Genomic DNA, 12,678 nt, shown 5'->3' on the forward strand with positions numbered 1-12,678 from the left:
TCCCACTCTGGTCTCTTTTTTCCAGAGTGTCCCCCATGGACCTCTCTTTACTAACAAAGTCCCCTCCAGTGTCCTGGGTCTTTTGGCCCCTATCAAGCCCCTGATTGAGGAACCTTGCTCAAGCCACTCATTTCTCTGTGCCGCTGTCCTCAGAGCTCTCTTGGCCCTAGAACAGAAAAGACAGTCTTTCTGAGGGAGTGGAGAGAAGGTCAGCAGGGGGCTGGGCAGGTCCTCACCTGTGGAGCCAAGCTGTGAGGGAAGTGAGTGTGCCTCGCAGGTCTCAGGTTCCTGGGGGAGGAGGGCGGGCAGGGGTTCTCTGTAACCCTCTAAAGCTGTCCTCCTTGGCGTAGCCCACTCCTGCCACAGGCTTGGTCCTGCCCCCCCTCACTCCTCTCTCTACTCCCCGAATCACACCAGTGACCACCACACTGAACCACACATAGTCCTCACACCTCCACACCTTGCCCCCGCTGCTCTCTACGTGCCCAACTCCTGTTTCTCCTTCAAAATTCAGTCTAAGAGTCATATTCGTCGGAGGGCCTTCCTTCAAGTTTGCAGTCTGACCTGGGAGGCCCTACCTGAGCCTCAGGTATCAGCGCACATAGAGCCTCGTGTAAAGTGAAAGTTAATTTACAGCCACCTCCTAGAGGGCACACTCTGCCTTGTCTCAGTTCCTGGATGGTGTCCCATGTCTGGCATAGCTTCTGGTACATGTGGGGCTCAGAATTAGTTGAACGAATGAATGATTGAAGGAATTCTAAACAACAATGAATGAATAGTCCTTGGCATTCTTTCATTCATTCATAATAATAAAAGAAATTAAAAAATAGAACAAGATATTTTTCATCTACTTGATTATTCTGGGGATTTCTCCTAGAATTAGACGTAAGCAAAGATTGGAGCCAGGATGTTGATTTTGGCACTATTTGAAATAGTGAGAAGTTGGAAAGACTCTAATGAAAGCACAATGTGGAGCTGGTTAGATAGATGATAGAACATTCATGCCATGGACCATTACGTAGCCATTAAAAAGAACACGAGGATCCTCCTACATTGCTGGTGGGAAAGTAAAATGGTATAGCCCTTGTGGAAAAGTTTGGTAATTCCTCAACATATGAAACATAGAGTTACCATATGACCCAGCAATTCTACTTCTATATTCTACCTATATACTTAGAATATAGACCCAAGAGAAATGAAAACATATGCTCACACAAACACTCGTAAATGAATGTTCATAGCAGCATTATCCATAATAGCCAAAAGGTAGAAGCAACCCAAAGTCCATCAGTTGATGACTGGATGAACAAAATGTTGTCTATCCACACAACAGAATATCATTCAGCCCTGAAAAGGAATGAAGTACTGATAAAAAACTAAATATGATGAACCTTGGAAACATGCTGTGTAAAGAAGGCAGTCACAAGAGCCACATAGGGTGTGATTCCAGTGATATGAAATGTCCAAAACAGGCGAATCTATATAGAGCCAGAAAGTAGATTGCCTAGGGCTAGAGGGGTTGGGGGGAAATGGGAGTGACTGCTATAGGTATGGAGTTTCTTTCTGAGGTGATGGAAATGTTCTAAAATTGATTGTGATGATTGGTTGTACAACTCTATGATGTACTAAAAACAAGGAAGATCTGTATTTGAAGACATTGCTGGGTGTAAAAATCATGTTTCCGAATAGTAGGTGTAACATGCTCCTCTATTTATAAGAAATATATGTGGAGAGAGTGCTATTATTATAAACATAAAAGAAGGTCTGAGATGGTGTACAGCAAGTGGGTCACAGGGGCCACCTGTAGATGGTCCCATCTGTGGGTGGGAGGCTTTCATGTCTGATTTTATATGCTTTTAGCACTTGCCTTTTTACTACAAATATGACCTGCTTTTGACATTTTTGAACAAGAAGGAAGGTAAAAGCACGTGGGGGCCCCACCGAAAGCTAGTGAATCAGACCCTAGAGCCCCCTTGCATCGCGTCAAAAGAAAGGGGGGCCCAGGAAGTCACGGAGGGAAACAGGAGATGGTTACACAGGTTCTGGAATGTCAGAGCTGTGGTGGAGTGGTCTTCTCGGAGGGAGAGCAGGACATCAAAGCCTGGGCCCTTCTCTCTCTGATCTCAGACAGGGCTGGGAGCCTACCCTGGGACAGAAATTATTTACGTATTGCCTAGGTGAAAGATTCACACGTAGTGAACCTAGGGTCCAAAATGCAAGAAGTACAGCGAGTACACTACACTGCAGCCTCCCTCCCCCCAGCTCGCCTCCCAGAGCAGCCAGAGGCCTCTAACTCATCTGCCCAGCTGGACATTACACACACAGTTCTTTTACTGTACACAAAAAGCCGCCTCCTTCATGGTAGAGCTTCACAGTACCCCGCGATGTCACACGGGTGGCCATGTTCTACTAACAGGCCCCAATTAACGGACATTTAGATGACTTCTGAGCACTTGCTTTTACAGGTCTGCAGTCTCTTACCCAAACCATCGAAAATCTTTTAGAATCCAGAATATATTTATATTTAGAAAGGCAACTCGGTGCATATTCCATATATCATGAAACACCCTAGTAGGATCTAAGGCAGCGCCGTGCAAACACATGAATATTTCCACTGCAAACATGTATGGTAAATGGAATTAATAAAGACTATAAACGGTCTTGGCAGGTTTTGTTACCAAATGAGTTTATGCCAATCTAATGGGGAGACTCCCAAGTTTCAGAAACTTTTGGCTTTCGGAATTGCAGGTGAGGCTTTGCAGAGTTCAAAGAGTGCGGCCATGAATAACTTGGGACACATATAATTTTGCAAGTTTACAAGTATATCCATAGGATACATTTCTAGGAGTGGAGGCTCTGTTCATTTGTGATTTACATAGGTTTTGTTAGAATAATGACCATTTATCTTCCTTGCCTGTAAGCTGCTGTACTTTATGGTTTTCCAAACACTTGTATTTTTGTCTGTTAATTTGGGGGGCAATGAAAATTCTCCCTCCCTCCCTCTCTGCACAAAGCTAGACTTAGAGTCTCTGGGAGCCAGGGGAGCCAAGAGAGCCTGAGCTTTGCTGTCAGAGACAGCAGGACCATCCCCTTCCACCAGCGTAAGCCTGAGCAAATTTCCAGTATCCATCCTGAGCTTCCATATCCTTTTCTGTAGACAATCTGCCTCCATGACAGTCCCTCCCCACTTTCCCATCAACCTGCTCTCTTCTCTCCTGTCTACCCCCAGCCCCAGGGCCTGGGCTTTGCCCTCTCTCCCAAATGAAAAAGAGTCCAGACCAACAGAAAGAAAGGTCCACAGGCTTTTTAATGGTGTGATGGCTACTTCCCTTCCGAGACCCGATCTAATCATGACAGGGGCTTCCAGGGGGTGGGGGTGGCGGGTGGACAGGTGCAAGGTGGGCAGAGGCCATGCAGTGACTAGGAGGGGTGGGGGAGGGTGTTACATTCTTTTTGGCATGTAAACATTCTTCAGTGGCTTCCCCAGGGAGAGGGCAAGGGCAACTCTCTGCCCCCTACCCCATGACCACCAGGGCTGGTCCCCGGAGCTGAGAAGACTGAGCAAGCCAGGCCCCTGCGAGGATCTGGGAAGGGGGCAGCCCACGTGTTTGGGGCCCGGCTCCTCGCCTGCACCTTCTTCGTGCACAGTGCGGCTGGGGAGGGGAGGCATGTTTTGGGGTGAGCAGACCTGCATCCGAGCCAGTGACACAGGCTGTGGTGATGAGGAAATGCTGGAGGGGTGTGGTGGTGGTGGTGTGACACTCTTTTATAGAGAAGGCGCTCAGGACTGGGAAGGCTTGGTGGCAGGGAATGGGTGCCCAAGGGGGAAGAAGCTGCAGCTGGGGGTGGGGGCACTGGAAGGTGTGGTTTCCTCTGCCCTGGATCCTTCTGAGGGAGAAGAGCAGAGTCAGTCCCCTAGCCCCCTCGCACACTCGCCCCTTCCTCTCCTCCCCCCACCTCAGTGACATTCAATGACGCAGAGGCCTGAGGTCAGTTGGGAGCCCTAGGGAGGTCCGGAATCCCAAAGGCAGACAGGGTTTTGTGTCTCTGCCCAGCTCCAGTGCTGGGTGAAGCGAGAGGGTGGGATGGGCCTGGGGCTCTCTCAGGCCGCCCCCTTTTCCCTCCCAACACCAAACCAGGGTGTTGTTGGTCCTGGGGCAGGGGTGAGGCTGGGGGCCCTACATTCACAGTTCGGTTGGTGGCAAGGAGCAGGCCCAGGACCTGGGCACCAGGGGTCATGCCCGGGTCCCCACCTGGCACGAGCTGATTGTCATTCGGAGAAGCTCTAGGTGGGAGGGAGTGGCCCTTCCTCCACCCCCTCTGCTGGATCCAGAGGGCAGCAGAGGCCTTGGGAGGGTCTCGGGTTGACAAAGAGGGCTCTGTCCGGAGAGGTTTCCTGAGTGTTCTGGGAGCTTCTGCGTCAGCATTGGGTGAATCTCGAAGGCCATCCACCCTGGAGTCCTCCCCTGGGCTGGTCTGCAGAGAAACCACCACCTTGGCATAGAAGCAGCTGCCCAAGCTGCCGACTCTCCATCAGGGGCTTCAGCTGGCACCACCAGGCTTCTCTCGGGGCCAATTTCCTCACGGGCATCCTTCTAAGTGATGGTGGCTGGATGCTGCCAGATCACTGGGGCAGGCTGGGACCTTTCTTCCTCTTCCCTTGGTTGTCTTGCCTTGCTGTCTATGACCCAGGGAAGAACAGAGGGGCCAGGCCAGGGGACAGAGGCTGTGTGTGCTGAGGATGGAGAAGGCCTGCAGGGGACCTGTCCCAGATAGGCAGGGTTGGCTATCCCTCCTGCAGCCCCTTGGCCCAGATGTAGGCAGTTGAGGCTGATGATGAGTTGGGATGGACTATGCAGGAGCCAGACCCAGGAGGAGGCCCCATATCCATTCACGGAGCAGCAGAGGCCTCACCCGCTGCAGGGACTGCTCAGCCACATGGGCTGGGATTAGGACAAGAGGGGACAGGCTGAAGGGTGAGCTGGAGGCGGAGGGGACTGGGGCTGGACCTATCACACAAGCATACAATCTGGAAGTTAAAAGGGCCTTTCTGCCTTGAGTCCAGGGGCCAGCTGTCTGTCTGTCTGCCTATTTCTGCTCTCTCTCCCACTGGGGGAGATGATGGTCTGATCCAGCCTACTCCCCACAGGCAGGAGGACAGGCATGGTGACCCAGCTAGAACTGAGTCCCTGAACCTCCAAAGGGCCAGTGCAGAGAAGATGATAACCAGCCGTTCTCCACCTCCACTGAATTCAGGAGAGAGAGAAGTTGGCTGAAACTGCAGTAGGCAAGATTGAGGTTAGATGGCAAGAAGGAATTCCTGATGGTGAGGGATCCTGAGCACTAGATCCGGGGACAAAGGGAAGGGGTGAAACCTTTTTTAAAGCCCCCCTCTAACTTCCCATTGGGAAACACTTGCCCAGGAAGGCAGCCCACACACACTTGATGGTTCCCACTGAGGTCCCACACAAACTAAGGGGGAGGGGGTCTTGGCACCCTAGAGGCGCAAGGGAGCACCCTTCCCCCATCACCTGTCCACTGCCTCCTACAGGGGTGTCCAGGATGACTGACTTTGGGGCAGGTCAGACCTGCCTCCTCACACCACAGTAGACCAATGGCTCCTAGGTCTCACCTCCCCAACCCCCATCTGGCAGCTGAGAAGAGCCCTTTCCAACCACCACAGCTCCCGGGAGATTTGAGATTAACCCCTAGTGGGAGGCTGGAGCCTCCACTTCTGGAATTTGAGGCTGCCTTTCCGAAAGGGTTGGGGCGTGTAGCTTTGGTTGGATGAGGGTCAGGAGGAGGGAAAGGCGCCGCAGGATGTGTAAGCAGAGTTCCCTGGGGGGGCTTGGAGAGCAGCAGAGGCCTGGTGGTTAGCAGGGCGTCCCCATTCGTGGAGTCCTTGGTGAAGAGTCGCTGAGCCTTCCCCGGGGCGTAGGGTGAGCCTGCCCCACCTGAAGGGCAGCAGGGGGAGGGGCGGAGACAGGGGAGGATGGGGAGGCGGACACTCCCGCCGCGGCGCCGCGTCCCCTTCCGCAGGGCCGGCGGGTGGGCGCGGCGTGTGCTGGCGCGCGTCCTCGCGGGTGCAGGCAGGAAGCTGGGGCCGCGGGTGGCGCGCGTCAGGCGCGTAAGGCTGTGCTGGGAGCTGTTCCAGTGTGGCCGGCTGCAGGTGGGGGGCCGGGGTGAGGGTGAGGGGCCACGGAGCGCCGCGCGCGTCATTATCTGGCCCCAGCCCGACCCTCCGCAACCCCCGCCCGGCCTTTGGTTGCGCGCTGAGTCTGGAGTTTCCCTCTGGGTCCTTTCTTGGGGGCCCCCGGGGAGGGGGTGCCTTCAGGCTGGGCCCGGGCCTGCGGGGCGCCCCGGGGTGGGGGGGCCCCCGGCCGGGCCTGGTGCGACGGGGAGGGGCTCTCTTTACGGGACAGGGACCGGCTCCGGGGGGAGGCGCTGGGATGGTGCGCGGAGGAGGCGGGGAGGCCGGGACTGCGCGGGGCTGGGGGCCTGGTGCCGGCTTGGGCTCGCCCTGGGCCCGGGCCACGGCTCGCCCTGGGCCCGGGCCACGGCTGTTTGGGACGGAGGTCAGCAGCAATGGCCGTCCCCGGGGGCTTCTGCAGCTGGAGCCTGCGGGAGGTGCGGAGGGCAGAAGGCAAGAGACAAGAGGAGGGCAAAGAAACAAAAAGACATTTTCAGAATCTCTCTGGGCACTGAGCTCCAGAGTCCTGCATCCTCAGAGCTGGATGAAACTGAGGAGACCTTGGCACAGATGGATAAACTGAGGCATGGTGCCCCATCCTCCAGAACGGGACCTCTAAGGGCCACACACTCCCAGGCTGCTACCAAAAGAGCTTGCTCCAGGCTTTGTTTGATGTCTCTGTTTTATCTTTAAAATTCGCGTGGATTTTACATTCTACTCTATTATATACCCATGTTTATATTAATATGAATAATGTTTTCTCCCAGCTATTCTGGCCTTTATCCTTTGGCCTCAAATGCCCCATGGCACGCCAGAGGCTGTGTGTGCACCCCACTGGCCCCCATCAACCTTTTCCCAAGCCTGGCCTCCTTGGAACCCCTCCAGACACACTCACTGCAGCCACTCCCTTGAGCCCAGTGAGAGGGCTGGGACCTGAGTCAGAAGAGAGACTTAGTTGGGGAGGGGGTGGACAGGGGGTGTGGCTGAGGGTCCTTCCTGAATTATCAATGGCCCTTGGCTCCAGGGAAGCGTCTGCCGGTGGAGGCCTTCTGTAGTCACCCTCTGCCTGCCCTGGGACTAGCAGCAGTTTCTCACCTGCTGGTGATGGCTGTGTCAGATGCTGGGGCCGCACCTTGGGGTCTGTCAGGGGGCTGCTGGGCTGCGGCAGGCGTGGGCATGCGTATGCTGATGGGACGGGGGATCCGGCTCCGGGTGGCAGCTGCCCGCCCGGCTTTCCTGGGCACCGCGGGCTCAGAGGCAGGCGTGTCCTCCTCCGAGCCTGTGCCTGAGAGCGTCTCAGAGGCACGGCGCTGCTCCTCACTGGAAGAGGATGAGGCCCCAGAGGCCAGGCGCAGCAGCAGGCGGCCCTGCCTCTTCTCCATCACCAGCCGCGCCAGGTCCTGCTGTGGTCGCGCCCTCTTGCCCCACCGCTCTTTGGCCGACAGTGAGCCTGAGGGCTCCGAGCCTGTGTCCTCCTCAGACAGCAGGACAGGGATTCGGCTCCTGGGGCGAGGGCCTGGCCTGGCCTGGCGACTGGGGGAGATGGTGGCCAGTTTCTCGGGACCCGGCTCCAGCAGGGACGCTGGGGCTGGCCCATCGGCAAGGGCTGGGCCATTGGGCAGTGAGTCTGTGGTCACCTCCAAGGGGCTGCTCCCGGGGGGGGCGGACAGGACACAGCTCACCAGCCCTGATAGGGCAATGCCGTTCTCCAGGTACACGGAGGCCCCCTCCTCCACAGCCCTTCCATCAGAGGGCACCTCCAGGCCCAGCTCCCCCCCAGCGCTGAGCTCCTCAGACCGGGAGGCTTGTCCACCAGAAGACATGACATTGAGGTGGGTTTTCTCTGCAATGTGCACAAAGGTCCTCTCGACTTTGGTGAAGGGCGAGGAGGTGACTGCCACTCCCCCTGCCCCTATGGTCACTGCCCCAGCCCCCGGCCCTGTCCCGGTCCCAGGGGGCTTGGGCTCAGACTTGAGGACAGAGGACAGGGTGCCTGGCTCAGACACGTCCAGCTGGCTGCCAGTGGGCTGGGGCCGTTCGTGCTGAGGAGTGAGGGCAGCCAGAGTGCCCAGGTCAGGGTCGGGGGCCAGGTCGGCAGTGACAGGCGACTTCTTCATGTCGCCAGGGGAGACGAGCACCAGCGTTTTGGAGCCCTCCTCAGGCTCCAGGTCCCCGTCAGCCATGGAGGCTCGGCCCCTGGACTCTTTCTGATCATCGGCCAGCAGCGTGGACGGGGCGCCCTCCTGGCTCCGGTCCGTGCTCCTCTCGCTGCCCTCACTGCTGGAGCCACTGTGTGGCCCCAGCACCTCCCCCAGGGCCACTGCCTCCTCCTCCTCCTCTTCTTCCTCCTCTTCTTCCTCCTCTTCCTCCTCCTCCTCCTCCTCTTCTTCTTCCTCTTCTTCTTCCTCCTCCTCCTCCTCCTCCTCCTCTTCCTCCTCCTCCTCCTCCTCTTCCTCCTTCCCATTCGTTTGAGGCTGAACAGGCGCCAGCGGGACCTGCGGGGTGGCAAGTAGCATGTGCGAGAAGTCCACCCTCCGGACCCTGTTGAGCAGCCGAGCCCGTTCGCGGTAATCGGAAAGATCCTTCTTGTAGTCCTGGTAGGGCAGGCTCAGGGGCACAGCTCGCGGGAGACCATTCACCTCAAACGGGGGCGCCACGGAGAACACCTGCAAGGGGCACACACAGGGACCCACTGAGGTCACCCCCCCATCCTGGGCCGGAGAAGGCCCGACTGCACTCCCAGGCTACGAGGCCCACGAGACTGTGAGTTCCACTAGAGCACATGCTGGGGCTGTTTTGCTCATCGCTCTGTCCCCAGGGCTTAGAATGGTCCCTGGCACCTAGTAAGTGCTCAATAAATCTCTGATGAATAACTGTGTTCATGCTCCAGGTCCCCTGAGGTCCCAGGCCTTGATCCTGGTGGCTTTTCTGTCTACCAGTCTTCCATTTACCCCCACTCTTCTGTATCCTATGTGTATCCTGAAACCCAGAGGCAGCTCTAGTTCAATCAACAGAAGAAAATGACAACTGCAAGCCATCATAGCCACCATGTAGGAAACCAGGTCCAGAGAGAGGCAGCAAGTGTCTGGGTCAGCCCTCACTGCCTCCTCACAGGGCACAGTTCCTCTGCAGCCAGGGAGCTGGCCACCAGGGCCACCAGAACCTGTCAGACAAGGGCAAAGTCCAGGCTGTCCTCCACCTCTTGAAGTGCAGGCTTGGGCCCTGGAGCTCCAGCCCCCTTCCCACCTGCCTGACAGCCAGGAATTTTCCAGTCCTCTGTAGGTATGTGTTGAGTCCACACTTCCTCCAACAACTCACAGCCAGCCTGTGAAAGGCAGTTTCTTTTCACTTGATTAAGTTTTACCCTTTGAAGCTTTGTGCAGAGTTCTTGGCAATGTGATGGCATGTCCTTGGTTTTCTAGATTCTTGCCACATCTGCCCTTAGCCCCCTTCCTTCCAGACTCAAAAGGCCTGACCATCTCACCAGGACCTCAGCTGCTGTGTCTTCTCTAGCTCTGCCCTTGTCAATCACACACATCCCCAGGCACCCACAATGCACCAGGCCCCATTAGGGCGGACATGGCTTTGTTCCTGGTGGGATGGTACCGATGGTATCCAGCACTTCGTTAGCCTTTTGAACACACAGGGCCTCTGTTTTCCTAAACACAACCCAGGCAGACCAGAAGCCCTGGAGGGGCTCCAACACCTTCAGGTGCCATCCAGACTCTCAGGGAGTCCTGCCAGGCATTCCTCTTGAACATCTGTGTCTGCTGCCCTATGCCCCTGGGCACAGCCCTGTCCTGCCTCGTGGTTCCCCAGCCATCAGCCTTTTTCCATTCTGCATTGCCCATCCGTTCTTTTTACAGCTGCCCAAGTGATCTTCCTGAAACTTAAATCTGATCCCATTTCTGTCTGCGTCAAACCTGCAGAAACCTATGGTGGGTCCCACAGTCCTCAGGAGACAGTTTCAGTCTTTGGCTTGGCACAAGAGCATCCCCACCCCCCCCCCACTTGTCCCCACCCCACCGCATGATCTGACTCCTACCTTGTGCTCCAACCTCACTTTGAGCAGCACCCTCTGGTCCCCCACTTACGTTCCAGCAGTTCTCTAAATGCCTCATGCATCTCACACTTCTGGGTCTTTCCCTAGGCAGTTTCCTTTGCTCAGGGGGTCCTCTCACTCTCTCTATTGACATGACAAATTCCTATTCTTCCTCCAGGACCCAGCTAAAACAGCTCATTTCCCCAAAAGCTGCTTGTCCACCCACCAAGCCGACTTCATCACTCTACTTGTTTTCCCACATCCTTCCGTTACAGAACCTTCCACCCTCTATTTCACAAACACGTGTTTACATGGCTCTCTTTCTTGATAAACACTGAGCCTCTTAAGGGTTTTTCATTCATTCATTCAAGAAGTCCTTGAATGTCTATTGCCTTGGCCGCTGTGTTAGAGGCTGTGAATTTGTGGATCAGCAAGACAGATCTGGTCCTTGTTTTCATGGAGTGTGAAATCTTTAGATTAGGAAATTAAATGGGGATAATGCATTCTCCACAAAGGCTGTGACCATAAATGAGGTCATGTTAGCCATGAGGCTGACTTATAGCGGTTGACTGATAAATGTTAGCTCCCTCCCCACCCTGCCCCCCACCTCCTACCCCCACCCTGCTCACTCTGGTTTGAAGATCATTGATTCCTTCCTCAACCCCAGAAACTCCTGGATGCCACACCTGTGGGCGGGGGGTGGGGGGTGGGGAAAGAAGGGGCTCTCCCAGCTGAGGTCTCTGTGCAGTCAGCCCAAAGGCTGGTGGAGGGGAAGGAATCCCCAAGCCCAAGATTTGCTCGAGGCTGTGACTTCTCCCCTCCTTAACTGCCATAATCTTCCTCACAGTCAGACCATCAGTGAGGCCTTGATGGAGTGGGGAGGAGCGATGCAAGACAAAATAGCATCAGACACTGGACAGGACCCCAGCACACTCGGGGGTGTGTTCTGATTATGTTTCTATCCTGTCTGGCTCAGAGCTCACCCACCCAGCACTAGATACATCCTACCCAGCAGGGATGTCCTTCAGCCCCACCAAGCCATTCTTTCTCAGCAGAACCTCTGCCTATGTTCCCTGTCCCATCTCTGACACTTCGGGCATCCCTGTTAGAACCACCGTTTCCTTTGCCATCCGGCCAGTTTTTGGATCTCTCAGGAAGAGCCCCATCCGTAGGATGGATCCTCTCCTCACAGTGCCCACATTAGATGATCATAGCTGGAACCCTCTCTCCTTTCATCTCAAAGCCCTCCCCTTCCATCACATGAGGGATGAGAGCTGGAAATCAGGCATCGCCGATAATATCAGACGGGGAAACTGAGGCTTGGAGAGAAGCATCAACATGCCCAAGTCACAAAGCACACCACCCAGGGCAGCCCAGAGCTCAGGATTCTCTCCACTGCCTCACCGGCCTCCCATCCTCCCACGTGGAGAAACTCAGGACCCTCTGCCCTCTAGCAGAGCTGTGAACCTCAGAGTAGGGACAGGTTTGCCCTATGGATCACTGCCAAGCCCACCCTGGCCTGGGCATGCTGGGTTTTCTATTTCAAAGCCCCTCCCCATCTGGCTCCATGTTGGGGAGGGCCAGGGCTGGGCTCAAGTTCCTCCTTCCTCAGAGAGCGGGAGGTCCTCCCACACCCCTTCTGGCCTCTCCTGGATGCCTGGGCCCAATGAGTATTCATGCATTTGCCCATGTGATCCTGTGCTCATTCAATCAGCCAACGGTCACTGGATAGCCTCTGTGTGATTGGCCCTATAGGCCTGAGGACACCATGGGAGGGGGACAGCAGTGACACTCTCCCAGTCTGTCTCAGAGGGAAGAAATAGTGCTGGGTGTCACCAAGCGGAAGTCGGGGTCTGGGGAAGCTCACACCTTCCTGCTCCCTTCCCAGGGCAGTGGCCCTTTATGAGTCCAGTCTGCTTATCGTGGTACTCCAGCATGCTTGGCACAACGTGACTTGGGGGTGCTTTTTAAAAAAGCAGAGCCCTGAGTCCTACTCCCTAGATTCTGTAGGTCAGAGTTGAGGCCCAGAAACCTGTTTCAAAGCTCCCTGGTGAGCCAATGGAGTTTGGCCAAAGGCAGATGTGGTGAGGGTGAATAGTGTGGGAGGAGGAAAGGCAGGCCTTTGGAGCTGAGACAGAGAGAATGAAAGCCTCAGCCCTGCCCCTGCCTCCGCTGAGCCCAGAGCAGCGGCATGTGGCCTCACCAGCTTCAGAACTCAGCCCAAGCCCGTGTTTACTCCAGTCAGCCGGAGAAGTGAACAGAGGTAGACGGACCAGACTCCCAACTGCCCCTGCCACCAACAAAACTGGGCTCTCCTCAGCCTTGACTTCTCTGCTACTGACGCTGGAGACAGGTTACTCCACATACCCCCATCCCCACACAGCGTGCATTGAGCAACTCTCCTGCCTGGACCCTAGCCAGTCCCAGACATTGTGCACTGCACATC

At 55.7% G+C, this 12,678-nt stretch overlaps 1 protein-coding gene across 1 annotated transcript in view; it reads right to left on the bottom strand.

Moving 5' to 3' along the window:
- Positions 1-6,218: 6,218 nt before the first annotated feature.
- TTBK1 (tau tubulin kinase 1) overlaps positions 6,219-12,678 on the bottom strand; it is a gene marked incomplete at its 3' end in the record, with an annotated part of 35,647 nt that continues 29,187 nt past the window's right edge. Inside the window, exons 13-14 of the mRNA XM_079934268.1 lie at positions 7,286-8,856; positions 6,219-6,618 (exon numbers count right to left, since the gene is read on the bottom strand). Coding sequence (XP_079790394.1) covers positions 6,219-6,618; positions 7,286-8,856 — 1,971 coding nt within the window. The remainder of the gene's footprint in view (positions 6,619-7,285; positions 8,857-12,678) is intronic.

This window comes from Stenella coeruleoalba (assembly GCF_951394435.1).
Source record: "Stenella coeruleoalba genome assembly, chromosome: 10".
Classification (NCBI taxonomy): domain Eukaryota; kingdom Metazoa; phylum Chordata; class Mammalia; order Artiodactyla; family Delphinidae; genus Stenella; species Stenella coeruleoalba.